General features: G+C 43.2%; 1 protein-coding gene and 1 non-coding gene across 2 annotated transcripts in view; both read right to left on the reverse strand.

Annotated features, from left to right (window-relative positions):
* TAB3 (TGF-beta activated kinase 1 (MAP3K7) binding protein 3) overlaps positions 1 to 19,886 on the reverse strand; it is a 35,932-nt gene extending 16,046 nt beyond the window's left edge. Inside the window, exons 1-2 of the mRNA XM_060234095.1 lie at positions 19,676 to 19,886; positions 3,387 to 3,577 (exon numbers count right to left, since the gene is read on the reverse strand). Of these exons, the coding sequence (XP_060090078.1) occupies positions 3,387 to 3,488 (102 nt within the window). The 5' untranslated portion in view covers positions 3,489 to 3,577; positions 19,676 to 19,886. The remainder of the gene's footprint in view (positions 1 to 3,386; positions 3,578 to 19,675) is intronic.
* Positions 16,004 to 16,191, reverse strand: LOC132569186 (U2 spliceosomal RNA). The gene has a single exon (XR_009555240.1). It is a non-coding gene; the product is annotated as a U2 spliceosomal RNA (small nuclear RNA).
* Positions 19,887 to 25,454: the final 5,568 nt, after the last annotated feature.

Here is a 25,454-nt window from a genome sequence, read left to right on the forward strand (position 1 = left end):
GTCTATTACGCTTACGATGTTGATTAAATTTGTGAGTAAACCAAGCAATGTTTTCAGAGTAAAACCACTACCTTTTATGAGGATGTATACACATGCCACAATCAGGCACCACCTTAGAAGAGGCACCTGTATTAGAAAAGGATTACTTCTAAAATGACACTTTCTACTAACAGTTTGTTTAAGCAACTGTATTAAAGTAATGAAGATGTTTCAAAAATCTGGTACTTGATTAGTCAAAGACAACTTTTAATTAATTGTACTAATCAGTCCACTAAATGTTACAATCCTGTTTTCTGGATAACATATATATATATTTGGGGTTAGGTGCAGACTACTACAGTCTCTAAGAAGCTTCACCAAGGTGAGAACAGCAGAGAAGCAGAGAAGACCAATAAGGTTTCAACTTCGCAATGCATATGTACTAGCAAGAAAAAAGTGTCCTATCAAAACACATCTACAAAAACATGTTAGATGGCACCTAACACAACAAGTGTTTTAACACATTCTCTGTGTGCTCTGAAATTTCTAAAGCTTCTCTGTATTTTTTGCAAACCGTGATCTTTATTGTATTCAGTTTTGTTGATTACAAAGTGCTATATTTTGCCATTTGAAGTAGTCTGTAATGCATTTGGTCCTTTTTTATGTGCATCATAATAGCTAACTTCTGCTGTAACCTGCTATAACCATTGTTAAAACCTGTTGCAATCTGCTTCTGTTGTAATCTGCTATAACCATGGTTTACTTCATGTTTCTTACAATAAGTATCAGAAATATGGTCATTTGGAACACTTTGGTGGAATTGTCAAAAACTCAAGATCTCCCTAAAAATCAAATAACATGTATGAAATTTACAGGTTGGTCAAAGACATTCCAAGTATCTTTCTGAAAATGTTCCAATCTCATTCAATTTCATCATTAGTTAAGGCAATGTCAACAGACATTCATAAATTCTCAAGACTTTCCAGTAATAACACAAAACAGAGGCAATCATGGTTGTGAACTCAAAGGTTCACCTTCATGACCCATTGTAAGTGAAGACCACAACTCCATCAAAAGCTCAAATCCATCTTGTAATGGGCTCACTGCTACAGAGCCTGCTTTTCTAATCTTCCCCCTCCCCCAAGAAAATCTAACCTCACAAAGAAGAGGAAGAAATCAACAGTAGAGAAAGCACACTGGTGGCAGCCTAAGTCTTATAGGCATTTTTAAGAGCTTTCAGAGACAACTATTGCCTCCGGGATACATCAGAATGGACTGACAGAAGTAAAAGATATTCCTGTGAATGCTCAGTATTCAAGGAAAAGTCCTACAATGCATCTGCCTTTGCTACCTAGTCCTAAATCTGGAAAGAGAAAGGGTGTAGTAGGAAGGGCTAATTGGAAGCTTCAACATGCGTACTAATCGTTCATGCTTTTTTGGAAAATCTTAAATTAAAAATCCCGATTTTTTTTCTGAGACAGAAAGAATGGAAGAACCAATCTGATTCTGAAGCAAGCCAGTGAATATTATCCATAATTTCGATGAATAAAAATTTAAGTCACAGAATATTTTCAGCCATCTAATAGTATGGTGGTAAATATCAACAGTAACAACGATGACCACAGGAACTCATGTCTAATGATGCACTTCCATAAAACAGTAATCCTTACTTTTTATTACAGTACTTTTGCTAATCTAATTAGCAGTGGAGTGCATGTGTTCAATAACTCTTCAGATTTGTGTCTTCCAAGTAGCTAAAAATAGTTCATCTTCTTGTAGAGACCCCAACGTATCAGGCCCAGTTTCTTCTGGTCTTCCATGGGTTTAAAAGCAACTACAGAACTTACCCACCTGCCTTGACATTAAAAGCAGTAGGCATTTATATTTGAACAGCTTGCCCTGAATAATCTAGATCAGATAGGTTAAAGTTGAACTCAAGGGTGGAGGGAAGCAATGCTACCAGAAAAAGAACAAAAAACAAAGACCTCACCATTCAACATGACTGAGTCTTACTGTTCTCAAACATCAAGCATGTCAGAAGTCCTTTATTATTCTTGGAGTGACTGCTGTCTTTTCAGAATTATACCAACTTGCTGTGTTTGACAAAGCTGGTTACCTTCAACTCTTATAGTCAAAAGCTACCTAAAGACACACACAAAAAATGTAGCTTGAGGCTGACAAGTGACTGAAAAAGCCCTACTTCCCATGAGCAGTGGTACCTTTTCCAACTGTGTTTGAGCTTGAGCAGCTATAAAAGTACATTTTTCGATAGCTGCTTAAAGTAAATGGGGCAGGCTGCCTTTAAAAGCTATTCAGGAGTTTCAGTTGTGACAGAGCAGAATGGCAAGACTGCTATTGGGTACCAGTTACTGACAACACATCTCACCAGTCTTCAAAGACTTGCACAGGCTGCTTACTTCCAGGCACAATTCTAAGAACTGTTTTTTACATTTAAGGTCCTGAACAGTCTGAGACCAAGGAACTTAGCGAACCACTGGTTCCCAAATTAATCTGCCTGATACCCTGCTCTGTGCACTTCTACCTTCTGCAGTAAAGTGAAGGGTCATTGTAACGGCATCTCAATAATGGAACACCCTCCCCACAAAAAGCTTCTTGGAACCTAACCAGTTGAGTTTCAAGCATGAGGAAAAATATTTCTTCCCCCCATGGCTTTTCATTTAATGTAAGCAGTGGGTGGAAGGGAAACATTACATTCTATTATTTGTAGAATCTTGTTTTTCCATATTGTAAGAATGCTGTCACTTCCTCGTGTACTACTATTTTTCAGGATGAGTTGTTTGTGCGTGTTTTAATTATTACGATTTATAATTTTAATAGTGGTTTTATTTAGGAGTTGTATTTGAAATCATTGTTAGTTACTTCATACCTTTCAGGCTGAGCAAACAGAAACTTTTGAAGATGCAGACATATCAAATTGCTAAGTGAATTTTTCACAACTAATCTTCAGAACAGTAATTTATTATATTTTAGCATATCTTTAGGAAACTATTTCAATAGGTCCCTTTTTATTAGTAAAGTTTATTCTACAGGCATCAATTTAGGTTAGTGAAAAATCTCAGTGGAGCTCAACCTGGAGAAAGATAGATACATTTAGTGGAACCAAAGCAAATGGTTAAGCTTTTAAATCCCCTTGATAAGAATGCCCCTAGCCTTTAAATGGTCTTAGACATGCCTATCTTCTTATAGGTTGTGAGCCACCTGTGTGTTATTGCACTTTACTGTACTTTACATCTTCCTTGGGGAATTATGTTTTGCTTAAAATATGCATAACCAATCATGGTTAAAATAAATCAATTTTAGAAGGCTTTATCTTTCATAAATAAGAATGAAACTGTGCTGTGTACTTTTTAATTTTTCAAAAATAAAAGTTTTGTCTCAGCACCTACCTGAAGCATACACTGAGACACTACAACTTCAGGAATTTCAGGGAAACGTTGCCGGAGGTCATGGAGTACCTGCATGTCGAGTTGCTGGCTGCCCTGCGCCATGCCAGACTGATGTTATTCCCAAGCTTCTCAGGAAACGATAGTCAACAGGCTTCCCAGTGGTTATGATCTTCTGATGCTTCAGGCATTGTCTATAAATGCAAATACAGTAAAATAAAAAGTCACTTGAAAATTCTACAAACTGAAAGATCATACAAATATTAGCGTAATGATACCTTGAACAGGGCTTTTTTGTAGAAAAAGCCCACCAGGAACTCATCTGCATATTAGGCCACACCCCCTGACATCACCAGAAGTGATGTCAAATGTTCAGTAGGTTACTTTCCGCATACTGACACATAACAGTACAGTGCCATCAGCTGCATCTCATGGATGTGTGTTCTCACACAGCCCAATGAGAGACCTTGTTTCACACTCCCCGCCCCCAAAATATGGCTGGAAAGAGAGAGCCACATGTGGTGGAGCAGACAGCAGTAGACCCAGCTTCTCCCGGGAGGGGGTGATCATGGACAGCTGCACTTCTCGTGCTCTCTTCACAAGCCTGTTGGAGTCTGGAGGCAACAGAGAGGATAGAACATACAGTCTGGGAACGTGCAGATGCCCAGCTGGAGCCCTGGCCAAGCCAGCTGTGTTCCTCTGCATTTCTGCTCAAAAACAGTCCTGCCTTGAAATATTTATGTTTTCATAAGACAGTTTGTCTTTCTCCCCTGCACTGAGTGTAACACTCTAACTCACAGTTTAAATCCTTTGTAAAAACTTTCTCAGGTGCAAAGCCTTTTCCTCTGGCCTTAAAACGATCTTCAAACAAATCAAAGAACTCCCAATTGATGACAAGACACACCAACCATCACAGGCTTCTTTTCCCTTAACAGCTTTAGATTAGCACAATGTAAAGCCTCCCCCATTCAAAATTATCCAGAATAAAAGAATCGCTGTAGTAGAACTATATCCACACCAAGGCAAACAACAATCACACTATTTTCCTGATTTATATACACAGAAATATAGTGGTAGCACTCAAATATGTTTGGGAATCAATGAATCCATGCAAATTTCAGTCATTCCATGTGCTTCATACCTGACAAAGGCACACCAGTTATTAGCAAAAGGATGAGTAGGACTACAAAATAGAACATACACTGATGAAATCACTATGTTGTCTTCTACACTGTAGCAAAGAACCTGAAAGGTTAATATGCAACTAAAGGGCCAAAAATTAAAAGCAAAATATATAATAAATCATAAGCAAAAATACATGTATTTATTATAGAAAGTTAAAAAGCATTTAGGGGCCCATCATTAGCCTCCTTTCTCAGTAAAATCATAAAACCACAGTGGGAAACCACTTGCCCTAACGTGTTTCAACCTAGACTGGTCTTCTTCAGAAGTCAAACAAGTAAATACACATATAGGCTCATATTACAGAATACAATGAATCAATAGAACAATGCTGGACCACAAGGAATTATAATAAGGTGACAAAGACTTAAAGATGTAATTGAGGCCTCTTATTCTACCGCCTTATGACCTAATCAAGGGCATACATGTTGCATCATGTATCTTATTGTATGCCAAAATGGTCTAGAATTGACCAAAGTCAATGTAAGCCTGTGTGCCAAGAAATAATAATAATAATATTTATTTCATTTATATCCTGCCCTCCCCGCCAAAGGCAGGCTCAGGGCAGCTCACAAATCAAGGGTCACACAATCACATTAGTGTAACCAAATAAGATAAACAACAATAAAAACAATAAAAAATGTGCAGTGCACTGAAGCTGATGTCAATCACTACACAGCTTACCACTGCTGATTTAAAAACCCAATTCAGAATATCAATATGTGGGATAAAGTCAAGTTTTTAGGTCCTAGCAACAATATCTATAGTATATGTTCTGCTTTCACATTAAGGCATCTACAGTTTCCAATTCACCACACACAAAGTTCTCAAGTAGTTCTCTATTATATGCTTGTGATGTTCAATGTAATGCATATGTAGTGTCTCCTATAGGTGGTAGCATTTGTGCTAGTGAGTTTGTGCTAGAACTGTGGAATGGTCTATCCACATTACAGACGTATTTTCTGCCCAAGCTGCCTACTCAGATGAATTCATACCTTGATTTTTAAAATTTGAGAATTCATAACTTGACTTTTAAAAACTGAACTAGAATATGTATTTCTGGTTTTATTCTCCCCGCACCATGGTTTACAAATCAACAAAACATACAAGTACTCTCTCATACAAGTCTATGGAACATCACTGAAAAACTTTAATCACACATTTTAAACTCCTGAGCTTGTCTAATATGTTGACAGTGACATCCATTCACTGTTATTAATTTTAAAAGAGATATACAGTTGGATGTTATCAGCAAGCTTTGAATGGAGTCATTCAGTGGTCAGACATATGTACTACGAACATGGGGAAATATAATAGAACATTGTGGGAATCTACACTATTTAGTCTCAAAGAATTTAGAGCTGCAATTGTGACAGTGTTCATTTAGGTTAAAAAACCCCACAAAGACACCAAAGAACAATTACCTTTTCTCTAAAAGAACAACATGATATACCATATCAAAAAGCAGCAGGCAAACTAAAAAGCATGGAATGTATTATCCAGAGGTGGCCAAACTGCGGCTTGGAAGCCACACCTTTTTCCACTTCTATTGTGTGGCTCTTGAAGCCCCCACTGCCCCATCATAGAATCATAGAGTTGGAAGGGACCTTCAGGGTCATCTAGTCCAACCTTCTGCACAATGCAGGAAATTCACAAATACCTCCCTGTAAATTCACAGGATCTTCATTGCTGTCAGATGGCCATCTAGCTTCTGTTTAAAAACCTCCAAGAAAGGAAAGCCCACCACCTGCTGAGGAAGCCTGTTCCACTGAGGAACCACTTTAACGGTCAGGAAGTTCTTCCTAATGTTGAGCCGGAAACTTTTGATTTAATTTCAACCCATTGGTTCTGGTCCTACCTTCTGGGGCCACAGTCAGCTTGAAGAAGGCTTCAATCCATCAGTTGGCTTGAAGAAGGCATTTCTCTCTCTAAATCACTGGTGGCTTAGAGGGGCATTTAAAGTTAAAATAGCTTTCTTTCCACCTTTCTCCCCCCTCCATCTGTTTTCCTTCCTTCCTTCTCAAATGTCTGACATTCATGTCTTATGGCTCTCAAACATCTAATGTTTATTCTATGTGGCTCTTGCATTAAGCAAGCTTGGCCACCTCTGGTATTATCAGAAGATTCTGGTATTATTATAAGATAATAATAGCACCTACCACAATGAACTAAAACAATCCCACAGCCGAACCTGAAACCAGATGGACAAGGGTACTGGTGTTTGTTAGGTATGCCTAAAGTTGCTTTGCCACAATGTCTTGTTCCTTTCCTTTATTAATCGGATTAAATCTCCTTGACTAAAAGTCTTGAGCAGTCAAAGTAGCATCATTTGGAAAAAACACTAAACAATGGAAAAATTGTGCAACATTAAGGGGTAAGGTTTGGAAATCTGTCAGATAGGAGTAAAACAATCTTGTGATGAGACAAAGATGAAAAAATATCTAATGTTCCCTCTAAGCTGCAGAGTCTTGTGAGCAAAAATTCTACTTTGTGAGCCATTGGCATTAAACTTGTGAGCTACTGGCATTAAAGATGTGAGCTACTGCATACATTAGTGTGCTCTGGAGTCATCCTTCCTGAGCTAAGACAAAAATGTTTGAGCTGGAGCCTAAAAATGTGTGAGCTGGCTCACACTAACTCAGAGGAAACACTGACCTATTTCTAATAGGTCTAATATAGGCTAATATAGGCTAATAATAGGCTAATATAATAGGCTAATATAAAGACGACACTCCAACAAAATATGCCACCACCTACTTAATCACCTAACCTAAAAAGGGAAGATTGCTCATATCATCTTTGGCCCCTCCAACAAAGGTATAATCATAGTTGCCTTTAAAACTAAGGAAGAGCCCACAACTCTAACAAGACTCTGCCCCCCCTCAACTTTTCCTGGCAAACCAATTAGCCAGAAAAGGCAAACATATTTTGCAGATGTTGACCTTCCTAGCCCCCAGCATTCTACCCCTTATAAGTTAATTCTATATAATATAATTTTAGATTGATTTCCCTAAGGCAGGGGTGGGGAACCTTTGTCCCGAGGGCTATATGCGGCCCTCGAGATCACTTGGTGAGACCCTTGGGGATTGCTGGGCTGAAGCGAGCCATGTGGCAGCCTCTCTGGGGTCTGGCTGGTCAGTGAGGATTGTGGGGCCTAGCTGCGCTGTGCAGCAGCCTCCCCAGGGCCAGGCAGGGATCTCAGGGCCCAGATGTACTGTGCGGCAGCCTCCCTGGGGCCTGGCTAGCCAGCCAGAATTGCTGCAGGGCCTGGAAAAGTTACTGTCACAGTTCAGTTTGCACTTGATTATCCCAGATGATGTGGCCTAATATGCTAATGAGTGTGTGATCTAATATACTAATATTAGGGGATGTGGTCTAATATGCTACTGAGTTCCTGCTGGGCCGTGTGTGTGTGTGTGCCAGATTAGGCTCTCCCCACATGACTTCAAATAGAAAAACAATTATTTGCATTAATTTTGCTGGCCTGAATCATGTCCCTTGGTGGAGCACTGTTTTTTAAGTTGATAATTTTTTATGGCCCACGAATAATGTTATAAATATCCATACGGCCCTTGGCAGAAAAAAAGTTCCCCATCCCTGCCCTAAGGCAAGCATGTACTCACAGCAGCTTGCACCTCAGTCCAACTAGACTTTATCAGCATAAATGTCACAGTAAACCAAATTTTCTTTCACCGTGGAACTAAATCTAGTCATTAACAGATCATGAGCTGCCTCGAACAATTTAGCTGGACACAATTCAACTAATACAATTGTAAGAGAGAAAAATGCTTTTTGCTACCATCACTACCACCTCACAGTCTTTCACGTGAGCTCTCTGGCATGTTCTCCCTGACTCAGCATGAATGTCCTACCATCAGTGTCTACACATCTTACAGTTCATTTGATCTTCCCAACTGCTGAGGAAGTAGGGACAAGTTATCTATTTGAAGGATGGAGACGGCTCCAGAGAACAACTTCTAGGCTGCTCCAGAAAACTTTCTATTTCATTTTGACACCAGAGCTTCAGCAGAATCACTGTTGCAACCCCTAAGTTCCCTAGAGTATTATGGAATTCAAAAGCAACTACAATCTGAGAGCAAACCAACCTATACACCTGCAAATGCTAGGTTTTTCCACATTCTAAAAATCTAGAAAAATACTGGAGATGACGTAGCCTTTTCAGATAATCCATTTCCCATCTAAATAAATTGCAGAAGCAATTCTACAATGTCAAGGGGAAAAATAATTATATGTATTGGTCTCTAGAAACCATATCTAAGCAAATCCTAATAAACTGCTAAAACAATGATAGTAGTTCAGATACAAGGTATAACTCCACCCTATCAATTCAAATGACCATTGCCATGTTCCTCATATTTTTCACTTATGTGACTGATGTCAGAATGATAATGTATAGAATCAAGGTCCCTTATTTTATTGTATGTAAGAGACACCATGCCAATTCCACATTCAGAAAGCAGAAAGGACCACAAGGACACTGAAGAACAGGTTGATTACTCTACAATCCAAAATGATTTGCTGAGAGGATGCAGGTTTTGTCTGCAAAAAAGATTCAACTACACTGCCACTCCAATATCCTGAAGCATATAACATACTCCCAGTAAATATTTTTCCAGAACCCCAAAACTGTTCATCGCAACACCACATGCTTCCATCACTTTTCATACAAAGTCATTCCCCATTACCCATAACTTAAGTAAATTGCCCAAAAGGACATCCAACACAGGCACCATTTACAGGTTCTTTCCAGTTATTCTAAAACAGAGGTGGCCAAATTTGCTTAATGTAAAAGCCACATAGAATAAACGCCAAATGTTTAAAAGCCAGGAGGCATGAATGTCAGATGTTTGGGGGAGGAGAGGGAGGGGAAATAGATGGGGGAGAGAGCAGTGGAAAGAAAGCAACTTTAAATGCATTTTCCAAGCTGCCAGCTGGCTTCACTTAGAGAGACATGCCTTCTCCAAGCTCGCTGATGGAGTGGTAGGGGCTTCAAAAGCCACACAATATGTGTGAAAAAGGCACACGTTTGGCCACCTTGTTCTAAAGAGTATATCAATGACCAGAGCTTCACCATAATAAAGCCACTCAGCAGGTGCAGGTACCATAAAAGACAGGAGACTCCTTCTCTGTAGTTAACATTCATCACTACAAGCCTACTTATTATGATGACCAAACCATTAAATGGTTCACAGGTGCCTAGCCATACGGGGAAATTGTTAAACATAGAAGATACCTGCGAAATTATGCCAATTCCAACAAATGGAACTTGCATATGATTTTCCAAATATAATGGATTCTAATTACACATTTGTTAGGAAAAGGAAGCTCTACACTTTGCTGTTTCTCTGTGTAAAACCAAAGTTGATAACTGTCTGAAACTATGCTCAAACACTAGGATATGAAATGATCTGAAACAGACCTACAAACCAAAGTGAAAAAGTTCCAGCTTCACGGAGCAATATATAGCTATTGCATTTTAATTTCTATAAATGTGTGTGTGCAAGATATCTCTCCATACATTCCTCTGTGGCAAAGCTTAGGACCGCAACTAAACAAAGGTTTCATTGTGCATTCTGGATGTCTAACAGAATTGAAATAATAAATGATTGGTAATAATTGGAAATAACTGTTATACTAGCACGAGGTCCAACACATCTCAGGCTAGTATGACTGCCCAAGCTCACCTCTTTCTACTTCTAAAGAACAGAAGATTGGACAGGTACTGCCTTTATACACACGTTTCTTACTTAATTTGTACTTAATGTGCTTGCAGATTTGACTCTGTGTGTGTGAGGGGGATTCTTCTATATATTTGTGGCAAATGGTGATTGTAAATCATGGTGTATTTGCAAATAGTTTTGTTAAAATATTTACACTTTTTTTTTAAGTCTCCATGCTTTGGGTGGTAAGTAAAGACAGTCCCCTCTTTGGATGCCTGTCCCTATAAATTAATGGTGCCCACATATCTCATTACGTGACTTACATTGCTGAACTACACATAATAATTCTGCAAAAAGATTTAAGGCTGATCAAAATACATTACCAAAGTATTTCCAAGGCAAAAGGAATATGTGGGACTTAACACAATAAATTTCACTAAATGATATAGAATTTGAAAATACCCTAGAAAAATCCCAGTTTAGCATGCTTATGAGCAGTTGGATAGAGGAATTGTTATGTTTCTGTGCTTTGCAAAAAAAGTTTGCTGAAAAAGAAACAGATCAACCAAGGTACAGAACTAAAGATTAAATGGTCCATGTGGAAAACTTTACTTAAATGATTATTCAGTTTTATGAAACCTGGATACTACATACTGCACTTTTCTCAATGTCCCAAGAGGATACTTAGCTTTCATGTCAATTTTCACATCAAAAAACCGCACAGATGGTACAACAGGCTTGTCAAAACATACAAATGCACCCTATAACACATCTCCCAAATGATGTTGAAGAAGCTGCTCATTTCCATTAAAAATTGCACAAACCAGATTTGTACCTCAGGCTCAATATATAATGTGCTAACAAAAAAAATTTCCTGATTTTTCAAAACGAATGCTGTCCAAAGCAATTCACAATCAACGAAGTCATACAACACAATTAAAATCCTACTAAAACTATAAATGAAAATAAGAAAATAAGAGAGAGCAGCAGGGTATATAAAACTGAGCTCAAACAAGATCATCTTAACCAACAATAATAAGCCTACTTCAAGAGGTATTCAGTGGGAACAATCAAACCAAAGCAAGGCAACCAAAATGCTCACAGAGGATACAAGCCAAACCTCTAAAGAAGAAGTCACAGGGTGAAAACTGTAAAAAGCCATTTCTGCTCATCACCTGTGTCATTTCTGTTGATTATAGTCAACAGCCAATCTGATAATTACTCTAACGAAAAAGGAGTTCAAAAGGAGAAGGTTGTTCTTCAGAACTCTGGGTTCAGTGCTTTTTATGCCTTTATATGTCAATTACAGCATTTTATGTCCACAGACTTGTCACCAATTGAGATCTTATCATATGGAGGCAATACGTTCATTGCAATATATTTCTGTCAGTACCTCCGTCACAGTGGTCAGCTGTTCTCAAAGTCTGAGATAACTGCAAAGGGAATCCTATAGTGAAGTTAGGATCATCTAACCTTGATATGCATAAATATGGAAAAATAATTTCTTCCCAGGACATGCCTCAGCTAATCGATGATGGTAATAGGTGCTTTCAGCCACAGATGCCACTTCAGCATCCAAGGATAAGGCCAGATCCAGACCACCTCTAAGTTGTGAATCTGAGAGAGGGCATACAACACCATACAAAAAATCATTATGAACTCCAGCTTTGAAGAACACCCTGACTAAAGCAACTCCATTTTGCCTGAGTTGAGCAATAATCAATTGTATTATTTCATCCTGTCAACTGCCACCTCTATATAGCTATTTAAGTATGTCTGCTACTCTGATTTGGATGAAAACAAAGACCAAACATGGTTGTCATCACAACCTCAGCCAGCTGAGATGTTAAACAGTATGGGTAGATGTTAAAACAGTAGATGTTAAACAGTATGGGAGACAAAACAATACTTTTTTGGACTCTATCCTGGAAATAGAAGTAGAACCAATGGGACTTCTTGTGCCCACATGAAATTCTAGCAAATATTCCAGAATGATACTATGGTTATTGGTAACAAAACCCACTAAAAGGTTGGATCAAAAGGGCATTCCCATTGCCTTCCAAGTACAAGTCACTGGAACAAAGTGGTTATTTTTCCAAACCAAGGCCAAAACCCCAACTGAAATGAGTCCAAATAAACAGCCTCTACAGTGTTGTCAGCTGAGCTCTACAGGTTCATGACTACCTGAAAAAGCTCCACTGGATGGCTGTCATCAATGCAAAGGTAGCAGAGAAATAACACTTATTTGCCACCATCAGTTCCACAACAGGCTGTAAAATGAGCTCTATTATATCCATCTCCAGTATGACCTCCAATGACCCCCAAACAGGGTTTTCCTCTCCCCCCCCCCCATCTATCTCCTCCCCTCCCAGACTCATATCTCAAGTGTCAAAACTTCTTTGAAAGTTCTAGCCTTCATCACTGGCACTTCACTGTCTTGGGCTGTTAACTAGACAGCACAACATGCTGTATTTAGAGGATGTATATGATGCAAACGTATCAATGATTACTCATCCTTATTGCAGCAGTAAATCAGCTTAAGTTTTCAATAGAACTGCCCACCATGCCATATGATAATCTACCAAAGGCTATCAGGAAGCTATTTTGAGCCATCTGTCCCTGGAGCATGGATCAATCTAACTGGTTCACTATCCTTGATTTTTATCTTATTTTAAAATTTATTTTTCTAGTGTTGAGGTAGTTTAATAACAGTATTCAACAATCACATAAAATTACAAACTAGTATCACAAATAAAAAACATTATCTAAGAACAAAAGTCATGTAAATACCATTTTATTAAACTCAAAATATTGCACAACAGTACATATTTTCTTTTTCTCTGGGACTCTCGTTATTCTGGAAGTCAACCGGGGAGTGGAGGGGTGAAGAGATGCAGGCTTTGGTCTTAAAAACTCCCATCTGCTCCTGCATAGAATACCAGACAGATTTGAATAAATAAAATTATGGTGAGTGTAGCTGATATCAGGCTACATCTTTGGATTTTAGGAGAGAAGGGGCAAGGGCAGTCTCCAGCTGAAAAGATAAAAACTAGTACTTGATATAAGAGCTGATATTTAAAAAGTGTTTCAACAATTCAATCTAAAAAGTCAAATCAGCACAATTAAAATGGCCAAACATTTTAATTGCTAAATTAAAGCACAGGATTTTTAAATGTTGTAGTCCTTATTAAAGCATAAGAGCGATGTAACCTTTTTTTTAACTTTCAAGAAAGACAATTCCTTAACACTGGAAATGTCACACAAGTGAGCACTAGTACCATAATATTCACTTGGCAAGTTGACAGAATTTCTACAAGAATTCTCTTCCCTTACTCTTCTACCCCACTGCCATGGAGAGATGTTGGGTTCCAGCCAGCAGCTAGATATTCTTGATGCCTCCCTCCACTCTACTTTCCCTCCTCATCTCTCACCTTCCCACATTGTCTTGAAAGCATAGTGTCTGCGGCTTTCAACAATTCTTGTATTTATATTTCCATACTGCACCTGGTGGTTAGGGATATTGTGTCACAGAGATCTGGTGCACTCTGGGAAATATAGCTCTACAGTTCCCAGAACACATTTCATAACACAGGTACTGTATCATTTGAAGATGGCCCAGTAAAACAGGGCAGAAAATAACTTGGGGGTGGGATGCAAGAAGGAGAAATTCTTCTCTGATTTAGGTTTACCATTTCATCCAGTGAAGACTACCACTGCTGTAAGGCTCACCGCTTTTTGATGCCAGGTTTTCAGAGCTGCTAAAAGCTGCAGTACTGCAGTACTCTGCTCACAATGAGTTTGATCCCAGTAGAAGCTGGGTTCAGGTAGTCGGCTCAAGGTTGACTCAGCCTTCCAGCCTTCCGAAGTCGGTAAAATGAGTACCCAGCTTGCTGGGGGAAAAGTGTAGATGACTGGGGAAGGCAATGGCAAACCACCCTGTAAAAAGTCTGCCATGAAAACGTTGTGATGCAACATCACCCCAGAGTCAGAAATGACTGCTGCTTGGACAGGGGACTACCTTTTCTAACAGCTTGTACTCCAACTCAAAAGAGTATGATATTCAGAAACTTCTTGCCAGATCCAACACCCTGAATTGAATCTAGAAGTTAATTGGCAATGCAAGCTGTATAGCTGCAAGTCAGCAGAGAACAGATAGGAAGTTCAAGTTGTCTCATATGGCAGCCATGTACAAAGCATGATGCCAGGAAGTTACAGAAGTGCAGATTAGAACAGCCAAGTCAGGTCAGCCTAGAAGGTATAAAAGTCTATGTACTATGCAGATGAAAGAAAGCACTCTTAGAAACACCTTGTACTGGCTTTTGAGAAAGCAGGCCCAGGTTCATGAATACTACCAAGCTCTTTAACTAATCTGATAAGGACATTTTGTTTGGATTTAATTTCAGTTTGTTCACCTCATCCACTTGACCATCTGATTCAGAACAAAGACAGCAGTTTCCAGAGGCTGCTAATAAATGTAGAGCCTGGCAGTCACCAACATATTAATGACAACAAACCCAAACCCAGTTGCTGGTATTATATACATTAAACAACACTTGTAATAATACCAGCCCTGTGGAAGTAAGGTCAACATCAGGTCCTGGGAAGAGGATTCAGGACTGCCAAAGGTAACTTTGTATCCTATTGGACAGAAAGACTGAAATCATTAGAACCCAAGAAGTTATCCCAAGTTTTCTAAAAATATAAAAAGTTTTCTAAACTGTTGATAAAAATGACATGATCAACCAGATCAGAGACTTCTAGTAAAATTACCAGGGAAGAACTATTTCTTTATTTAAAATACTAATACTAAAGCCTTATCAGCAATGCAACTAGGTCTGAAGCCAAACTAAATATGATTAAGATATTACATATAATTCAGAGATACCAAGAGTTGTTTCCATGCTTCATCATCTTGCCCCAAGAAGGATATTTACAAACTGGTCAAAAATTGGCTAGTTTCACCTTATTAAAGGATACTCAGAAAGGGCATTGCAGAGCTGGGAAAGTACAGAAGAGGACAACCAAGATGATGAGAAGAGTGGAGCACCCTTCTCATGAGTAAAGTTTGGGACTTGTCAGTCTAGAAAAAAAGATGGCTAGGGCAGATATGACAGAGGTTTATAAATTTATGCATGGAGTACAGAAAGGTGGGAGGAGAAAAAAATATCTTCCTCTCTCATAATACTGGAATGCTTGGGTCCTCAATAAAATTGATGGGCAGTAGGTTCAGGACAAACAAAGACATGGCTGGCCCTTCCACTAGGCAAATTAGGCATTTGCCTAGGGTGCCAGGCTGGGGGGTGCCGAATTTGGCACTCCTTCCCTCCTGTTGACTAGGCAAATGCCCCAGCTTGGAAGGGAGGAAGGCAAAGTGAAGCCCCCCAGTCATTGTACCCCTCCCTGCTGGCTTCACTCCGAGGTGAGCAAAGTCAGCTGGGGCACAATTGCTGACTTCACTCCGCCTCCCTTCCAATTTCAGAAGGAAGGCGAAGCAAAGTTACCCAGCTGTTGTGTGCCAGCTGGCTTTGCTCCGAAGCAAGCAAAGCAAGCCAGTGCAAAATTGCTGTCTTCACTCCACCTCCCTTCCAGAATTGGAAGGGAGGTGAAGGAAGCCAGCCAGCATGAAGCCAGCTGCCCAGGTGCCCTCCCTGTCCTACTTTACTGTGAGCTCCCCGAAGGGATGAAAGGGTGTGGGTGGCGGAGCACAGCACCCCACAGCGGTGCCATGGAGGAGGGCGGTGGGGATGGTAGGAGGGCAGCAGGTGGGCTTGCCTAGGGCACCGTGCATCCTAGGGCCTGCCCTGCATAAAAAAAAAACACTCCTTTAGTCAAGAAGCTCCCCAAAAAATCGATTTAATATATAGTCTTTGAATAGAGGATGTATTAGATATTGAACTGATAAGAACACACTTCATTTGATCTTAGCCAAAAGGCCAAGAAGCGATAGTCAGGAAGTAATAAAACTGTGGAATTTACTACCAGTAGACATAATGATAGCTGTGGGCACAGATAGCTTTAAAACATCTTAGATTCATGGAGCAGAAGTCCATCACTGGCTAGTAGCCACAATGACTGAAAGCAACCACCATATACAGAGTAGCATTCCTCTGAAAAACAGTACAAGAAGAGAGAGGGAACACCTCAGCCTCTATACCGTTTGTTCCAGCACTCCAAGGCAACTGGTCAGTTGTTTGTGTGAAACAGGATTCTGGAGTAGATGGACCACTGGTCTGAGCCAGCCCTCAAAAGGTAAACCTCTCCAGGTGTGTATCTGGCTATAAGATAAATATTTCCTTAACACAAATCACCATCCCTTCTGTGATATGGTGAACAGCACCAAAAAAAGCATGTGATGATGTTTTGGGACAACCCAAGGACTTCCTGGCAACCATGAAGTTCTGGGAAATTACAAAGAGAGTTGCCTCAACATGCATAACTGAAGTGCCCCATTACTGAAAACCTGGGATTCCCCTCCATCAAACTAGAAACCACCACAGTCAGCATTGAGACTGTTATGCAACAGGGTGATTCGTGCATCAACAGAATCCCTAACAGGTACAAACACTCAAAACAATCCTCTTGTCCATCCAAGCCTCAGTGATGCAAAACGTGATAGTTTCCTTATCCAGGAATTATACAAACTACACCCATCACACCCTTTTGTAATTTTACCTAGTTTCTGGTTACTCACAACCTCGGAGAAGATCTGCACCTTCAAGGGATTGTTTGAAGCAAACCGGGGGAGATAGGTCCAACATATATAATATTATTTATTACATTAGATTTATATCCTGCCCATTCTGCAAAGACTCAAGGCGGGCGGGGTGGAGAGATAGATCCAACATGTATATAGGAGGAGCGAGAACAGTAACACAAGACCCAGAAGCCTTCATAATCATCTTCATGCACAGGACTCAAAGAAAAGTGAATCACCACTACTCCAAGATAGCTGCCTCATCTTCAAAACCAATCAACATTGTCATAAGATTTATGAATAGTAACAACTTCTAACAATAATAAAAGTAGGCTACTAAAATTGATCTTTTTTTTCACTTAAAAAGAAAGCAGTGATAAAGGCAACATTCTCTTCACTGTCTGACACTTCACCATTGAAGCAACCTCTGTGCAGGGGAGGGGCATAATTCAGCTCCCTGCACACACACAGCCCACTTGCAAGGTTTTCTGCCGGTGCCGGACGGCAAATGGGTAAAAACAGCACCTGCCAGTAAACATGCCTTCTCTGCTGTACCCGCCCCCGCCCCCCTGGAATGGCCTGCCTGAGAAGGTCAGGAAGTCTCCCATTCTTCTGATTTTCCCCAAACAATGCAAAACTGAATTATTCAGGACAGTAAGCTTTTTTATATGCAGGTAATAAAGTTGCACTGTATTAAATGATTCACAGAGTTTCTTGGATAAAGTATTAGGCATTGTGGTCTTCACTACTATGTATAGCTACTTGAAACTAGGATCCTACTAGGTAATTTTTGAATCATTTAATGTGTCATGTTAATGCTTATGCTTTGCTTCAGTCCTCTGGTTGACTCTACAACCCTAATCCTATTGTATTGTTTATTTAATATATTAACTCACTTTGTGTGATCTGTCTTGAGTCCAAATAACATAAAGATAAAAAAATAAAGCTAGAATAAAACTGGTTACACATTCCAAAGATTCAGACATGAAAAAACTGGATATAGTCCACTATAGCAATAGCTAAATATTAGCAATCACTATCTAATACAATAAAGTTGTTAAAAATGCATACCGGCCTTATTTTACACGTTTTTACAAAACAGCACTTTAATTATGATTTTAATTCTTTACAGGCCAACCACAAGACTGCTATATCATTGCGATGGGCCAACTCTTTAACATAATTGGCTCTCTCAGTCATCTGTACCACAAAAATCTCTCTTCAGGGTTACTATAAGTTGGTTTGCTGCTTTGGCTTTTTTCCTGTTCTGTCACAGATAGCCAGCACTGGCATATAAGAGCAGAAAGGCCAGTGGAAGATTTTGTATGGCAATTATTTTATAGGGTTTTTTAAACTAAAACCAAAGCAAAACCCACACCATATTAAGTATGAAAGCAAACGGTAAAGATGACACAACTCTTCACTTATGATACGTCAAACAATACATGGTCATTTTATGATCCTTCTGACAGGATGAAAAATTTGTCCCCTGGACAGCAAGGCTACTCAGGTTCCATTAACTAGGAGATAATGAAACATTCCAACAGTAGCACTGAACTTAAGCAAGCTCCATTATGGCAATAAGAAAAACACTTGACAAAATCATATACAAAGGCCCTTTTCTCTACTGTTCTTCTTTTAAGAGACTAATGCATAAACTTCACACCCAAAATGAATTTTAAAAAACAGCACTGGGAGGAACTTAGTCTCAACTGTGCCAAGGCCTCGATACTGTTCAAGATATTATTTCCTCTCTAACATGACTTTTTTGCAATATGGAAATGTTAATATTGGACCTCTATTAAAACATGAAGTATGTCTAATTTACAATATGAAATATATGAATGGAAATTTATTATGACATGAAGTTTGTAAATTTTAAAATGTTGAGCATTAAAATATATGAGTTTTTTAAAAATATTCCTTATTTATCATCACAGTAGTTGTTTAACTTCTATTGCCTAAAACAAAAAGCAGCAGCATCATACTGCGTCAACATGCTGAAGAGATATGCCAAAGAAAACAGTAGCTGTTACAAATGCAATTCCTTACAGTAAGAACAAAACAATAATTGTGACATTACCCACTAACCCTGCTATTCAAATATATGCACAGGTGTGGCATATCCAAGCAACCCAAAACCAGCTACCAAAACAGACTAAAGTTTTGCTGCATATTTAGATGAAGAGAACTTACACACCCATCACATTCTTTTGTAATTTTCCTAGTTTCTGGCTTACTCACAACCATGGAGAGTATCTGTACTGACAAGGGATTGTTTGAAGAAAACCAAGGAAGATTGATCCAACGTGTATATGGGAGGAGGGGGAACAGTGCAACACAAGGCCCAGAAGACATCATAGTGATCTTCATGCACAGGCCTCAAAGAAAAGTGGATCACCACTACTCCGAGATGACTGCCTGATCTTCAAAACTAACCAATGCCGCTATAACGTTTATGAATAGTAGTAACACGTCTAAAAATAATACAAATAGGCTACTAAAACTGATCTTTTTTTCACTAAAAAAGAAAGTAAAGCGCCAAAGATTTTCTTTAGTCTGACACTTCACAACTTGAGCAATCTTTGCGGGCGGACATAATTCAACTCCTCGCACCCCCTCCCTTAAAGCCCCCCCCCCCTCACGTCTCACTCCTGTTTGTTCTGCAGCACCCCCGCTTCCCCACCCCTTGCCCTTCAGGCCCGCCCAGGAATCATCGCCCCTCCAGCTCTCACCGGTCACGGGGAGGCCGGTTCCGTTAAGACCATCTCGCACCCCCCCTCCGGCTCAACCCCTGCGCGGGAGGGAGGGAGGGGGCGGCCAGGCCCGCCTCACTTCTCGGAGAGGCGTGAGGCTCCCCCTTCCCGTCTGCGCGAGGCGAGGGGGGCGTCTCCGGGTGGCACCGGCAGAGCACGGGAGGGGGGTGGAGGGAAGGGGCGGGCCAGCGCGCCAGACACGGCGGTGAAGCGCTTCCGGGATTCCTGCAGGAGGAACTCCACAACGGAGGGCAGCCAAACGAACTGAAGCGGAGGGAGGGACTAAGGGAAAGAGGCAGATCCCCAAGAGATATTACACATGCCAAACACTTGGCCTAGCCGTCACTTCCGGCGGACTGGAGGCTCGATATAGAAACAGAGGAAAGATGCAATCGAACGAGCGTAGAGACTGCTTTCCTTATATTGCTCCTAAATACTCTGCCATTCCCCTACGAAAATGTGATAGAACTATTTTTCCTCCTGAGACGATGCCGTACTCCTGTTTAAATGTCTCACAATCGTCTTATGCTCTTCCAAGCTACCGTAGCCGGAAACAAACTTCCTAGGTATACGAAACATAAGACAGGGATAGCTGCTGATCGTTTAAAGGTTTTGGACTATCGGCTAGGAATGGAGGAATGTGTTGTTGAATCTGCGCTTCACACAACCCAGGAGACAGGACCTTCACCACGTATGGCGTTCGCTAGGCTTTTAAAATATCACTATCCCTTATAAAGGCACGTAAGTCACTCATGTTGAGGCGCTTTGAAAACATATCCAAAACGCCTTTGCTATATAACACAGGTTTGGAAGAAAACTAATGACATTCCACAAATGTTTCTTTTCACTCATGCCAGTATCATCAAAATCTCCAGGGTATTCAAGATAGGGTTGCCAATCCCCAGGTGGGAGCAGGGGATCCCCCGGTTTGGAGGCACTCCCCCCGTTTCAGGGTCGTCAGAAAGCGGGGGAAGGGGAGGGAAATGTCTGCTAGGAACTCTATTATTCCCTAAGGAGATTTATTCCCATAGAGAATAATGGAGAATTGATCTGCGGATATCTGGGGCTCTGCGGGGGGGGGCTGTTTTTTGGGGTAGAGGCACCAAATTTTCAGTATAGCATCTAGTGCCTCTCCCCAAAATACCCCCCCAAGTTTCAAAAAGATTGGACCAGGGGTCCAATTCTATGAGCCCCAAAAGAAGGTGCCCCTATCCTTCATTATTTCCTATGGAAGGAAGGCATTGAAAAGGTGTGCCGTCCCTTTAAATGTGATGGCCAGAACTCCCTTTGGAGTTTAATGATGTTTGTCACAGCCTTGATCTTGGCTCCACCCCCAAAGTCCCCAGATATTTCTTGAATTGGACTTGGCAACCCTAATTCAAGAGTCAAAAGCTTCCAAGAGCTTTCAAGCTCAGCTGCCTGCTATCTGATAAAGGGAGCGCCAAGTCTCAAAAGATTGTACCCTGGAAAACGTGTTGCATTCTAAGGTGATAGTAATCTAGCTGTCCAAACAACTACCCTCTGAAATCCTCTCATGTAGCATACAGTGGTTAGGAAAAACTGCAGAGCACCCAGGGCTGAAGCCAGAATTTGGAGGGTGGGGGGCAGTATTTACATTTTCGGGGGGGGGGGACTGGACTGATGCCCTGCCCAGAGCCCCAAACCACCTTCCCTCTAGTGGCTCCCTCCCTGCCTGCCTCTCTCTCTTGCAACCGCCCTCCCCTCCTGTAATGTACTGAAGTCGGAGACATTCAGATGGCAACATGCTTTATTAGCGAGTACATCACAAAGAGAACATGGTGGAGCTGGGTCCCCTGTTATATACATTTCCCGGAACAACCTTCTTCCTGGTCAAATCCAATCCTGGCCAGTTAAACTTCCCACCGCTGATCGTCATAGGCGGGCTGCATTCGTCCCTTCCAGGGACCGCCCACAGGTGAGCTGTGCTGTACTTTCTAGGATGAACACCAGACCCAACACTCCCCCTCCCCAGTTCAAGATACATAGTCTTTCAAATGAGCAGGCGGCTGCCACTCTCCGAGCGACCGCCGAGGTTCAATCTGGGAGCTGGGGCTGCTGCCTGGGGTTCTGTAAACACTGGTTCCCCACTTTGGGCCACAGTCGGCAGACCGTTGCCTTGAGCCTGTGGAGGTATCTCTTTACTGCTCCTTTGTCAGCGAACCCGGCGAACTTGGCAGGGTTGCTTCCTGCAGCGGCCCCGCTCTCTCTGTTCCCCACTTCCCCTGGCCCTGCCAGTTCCTCCGGCAGGGTGCGGTGGCAGAATTGGTCTATGTGTCTGCGAAGGAGCTGCCCCCCTTCCGACGAGACCTCATATGAGCAGGACCCAGTGAGCCGCAGCACCTGAGCTGGTATCCACTTTGGCCTGCTCGCAAAGTTCTTGGCATAGACCGGATACCCCAGAAAGAATCCCTTAGTGGCCTCCCTGGTCTCGGGGAAGCGGCAGAGGTCCAGGGCCCGGTCGGGGTGTAACCTATTGAGTCGGGTAGTTAACTGCCTGCCCATGAGTAATTCAGCAGGGCTTATGCCCATAGCCAAGTTGGGGTTGATCCTGTTCCCAAACAGGAAGGCGGAAGGTGGTCCCAATCCCCTTGGACTATGCGACCCAGGGCCTCCTGGGTTGTGCGAACCATGTGCTCCGCTTGGCTGTTAGTGGCCGGGTGAAAGGGAGTGGACCGTATGTGGCGGATGAGGTACCTATTCAGGAATTCCTGGAACTCCCAGGAGGTAGATGCAGTGCCATTGTCTGTCACTATGGTGTCAGGGATTCCATGGGTGCAGAAAACCCTCCGTAAGGCTCTGACTGCGGCCGCGGTGGAGGTGGAAGCAACTGGGATGACCTCCAGCCACTTCGTGTAAGCATCCACCAAGATAAAGAATATCTGCCCCTGGTATGGCCCTGCAAAGTGAAGCCGGGACCACGGCACTCGACTGGATTCCCAGCAGTGAACAGGGGCACCGGGCGGAATTGGCCGGGACTCTTGGGAGGGCTGGCACCTCCTAACCCACCGCACCCCTCTATCTCTTCATCCATTCCCGGCCACCATACATAGCTCCGCGCCAGAGCTTTCATACGCACTTTCCCCGGGTGTGCCTCGTGCAAGGCTTCGAGCACTTGCTTCGGAGTTGGGGAGGAACCACCACCCTGCTGCCCCAAAGAATACACCCTTTATGTAAGGAGAGTTCTTCCTGGCGGGAAACAAATGGTCTGAATTCAGTGTCCAATTTGCCCGTAAGCCAACCCCTCCCCACCCAGTCTGAAATTCGTGCAAGGATGCGGTCTCTGCCCATGGACCTGGCTACCTCCACTGCATAGAGGGGCCGCTCCTGTAGAGACTCCAGGAGCATCACGTGGGCTGGGGCCAGATCTGGGTCCATCTCCATTAGCAGAAGGCTGCTGAGGGTGTCTGCTTGGCCCATTGCCTTGCCGGGGCAGTAGATGAACTTGTAGGTGTATGAGTTGAGGAACTCGTTCCACCGCAGGACCCGCTGCGACAGGATCTGCGGTGTCTGGCGGTCTGGGGCGAGTAGGCTGACCAATGGATTGTGGTCTGTGGCAATCGTGAAGCGCCTACCATACAGGTAGTCGTTGAATTTGTATACGCCCGCCACGATTGCCAATGCCTCCTTATCTATTTGGGAATAATTGCACTCACCTTGGGTCAAAGTTCGAGAATAATAAGCCACGGGGACCTCTCTTCCATCTGGGAGTTGGTGGCCCAGGACGGCGCCCACTCCATAAGCGGAAGCATCACATGTTAAAATCACAGGGAGGGACTCATCAAAATGGTGGAGTACCTCATTTGAAATCAAGATGTCCTTGACCGTCTGGAAGGCCGCGGCCTGCTTTTTCCCCCAGACCCATAAGGTGCCCTTATCTAGACGTCTGTGTAGGGGTTCGGCCAGGGCTGCTTTGTGAGGCAAGAATGAGTGGTAAAAGTTCAACTCTCCCCGGGTGCTGGGGGCTGCTTATCCCCCCAGCCTGGAAGCAAGTTGGTTGGGGGGAAGGGGAGGTGTTGTGTCTGGCATTCGTCCCGGAGAGTACAGCACAGCACACCTGTGGGCGGTGCCTGGAAGGGACGAACGCAGCCCGCATATGACGATCAGCGGCGGGAAGTTTAACTGGCCAGGAGTGGACCTGACCAGGAAGAAGGTTGTTCCGGGAAATGTATATAACAGGGGACCCGGCCTGGCCATGTTCTCTTTGTAATATACTCGCTAATAAAGCATGTTGCCATCTGAACCTCTCCTACTTCAGTACATTACACTGGCGACAAAGGTGGGATACTGGTGAGCAGAGAGCCGCCTACAGTCTCCAGCGCTCCGAGCTCTAGTGCTTCCACAGTCGAGGCCATGGCTACTGTTCCCGGACAAACCCTACCGGCATTCAACGTCACCCAGCCCAACTTATGGGAATCTTGGGTGGATCAAATCAACTACTATATAGAGCTGCACAAAATGGAGGTAGCAGGCAAGAAGAAGGCGCTTCTCCTGAGCTCATGCAGGGTGGAGACCATCCAGCTGATGAAGCAACTCATCACGCCAACCCTTTAACTCGTGGGCCCTTTAACTTGTGGGGGGATGGGGACTGCTTCTGTTGCCAGCCACGCTCTGTTTTAGGGGCAGGGAATGGAGGGCTGCGGCAAGCTTACCACTGCCCTGTCTTCTCTACTATTTTACTCTACTAGTAAAATAACATGCAGGCCGGCAGCAGAAGCAGAGCCCCATGCGAGTTAAGGGCCCGCGAAACAGCTGATCCACAGGTCCTTTAAGTAGGATGGGAGGGGCTGGGGGCTGCTTCTGCTGCCAGGAGCGGCTCCAGGGCGAATAGGCCCTAGGCAGGTGCCCTCCCCAGCGCCCCCTAGCCACGGTGCTCCACTCCCCCCCACCCACCGCTGCAACACTCCACTCACTTGTCCCCCCGCCACCACATTATGCTCACCCACTGTGGTGGCACTCCCCTGCTCGCTGCCCCTCCTTCCCCGCTCACAGCGACTGCTGCCGGCTCGCACGCTGTTTTAGTGGCAGGGAAGGGAGGGCTGTGGTGCGCTCACCACTACCCTCTCTTCCCCACCAGTTTAATAACGCTCAGGCCAGAAGCAGAAGCAGGCCTCTGCTTGAGTTAAGGGCCTCCAAATCAGCTGGTCCACGGGCCCTTTAAGTAGGGGGAGGCTGGGGGCTGCTTCTGCTGCCAGGAGTGTCTCTAGGGTGAATAGGCCCTAGGCAGGCACCCCTCCCCCCTGTGCCCCCCAGCTGCTGCGCTCTGCTCGCCCCCACTCGCCACCGTGGTACTCCGCTTGCTTGCCGTCTGCCGCCACTCCCCACTGCCACCCCTGCCGCCACACTCTGCTCGCCCCCTGCCGCCATGGTGCTCCCCTGCTCACAACCCCTCCTCCCCCCGCTCGCTGCGACTGCTGCCAGCCTGGGCGCCTTTTTTGTGGCAGGGAACAGAGGGTTGCAGTGAGCTTACCACTGCCCACTCTTCCTGACCCATAAAATAATGCCCGGGCTGCCAGCAGAAGCAGGCCCCTGCGCGAGTTAAGGGCCCTCAAAACAGCTGATCCATGGGCACTTTAAGTAGCTGGGGGCTGCTTCTGCTGCCAGGAGCGGCTCTAGGTCGAATAGGCTCTAGGCAAGCACCCCCCCAGCACCCCCCCTGCCATCGCGCTCCACTTGTCCCAAACCGCGGCGGCGGCGCAGCACTCACTTGCCCCCTGCCATTGCGCTCTGCTTGCCCCCC

This window comes from Heteronotia binoei, chromosome 3, assembly GCF_032191835.1.
Source record: "Heteronotia binoei isolate CCM8104 ecotype False Entrance Well chromosome 3, APGP_CSIRO_Hbin_v1, whole genome shotgun sequence".
Taxonomy (NCBI): Eukaryota; Metazoa; Chordata; class Lepidosauria; order Squamata; family Gekkonidae; genus Heteronotia; species Heteronotia binoei.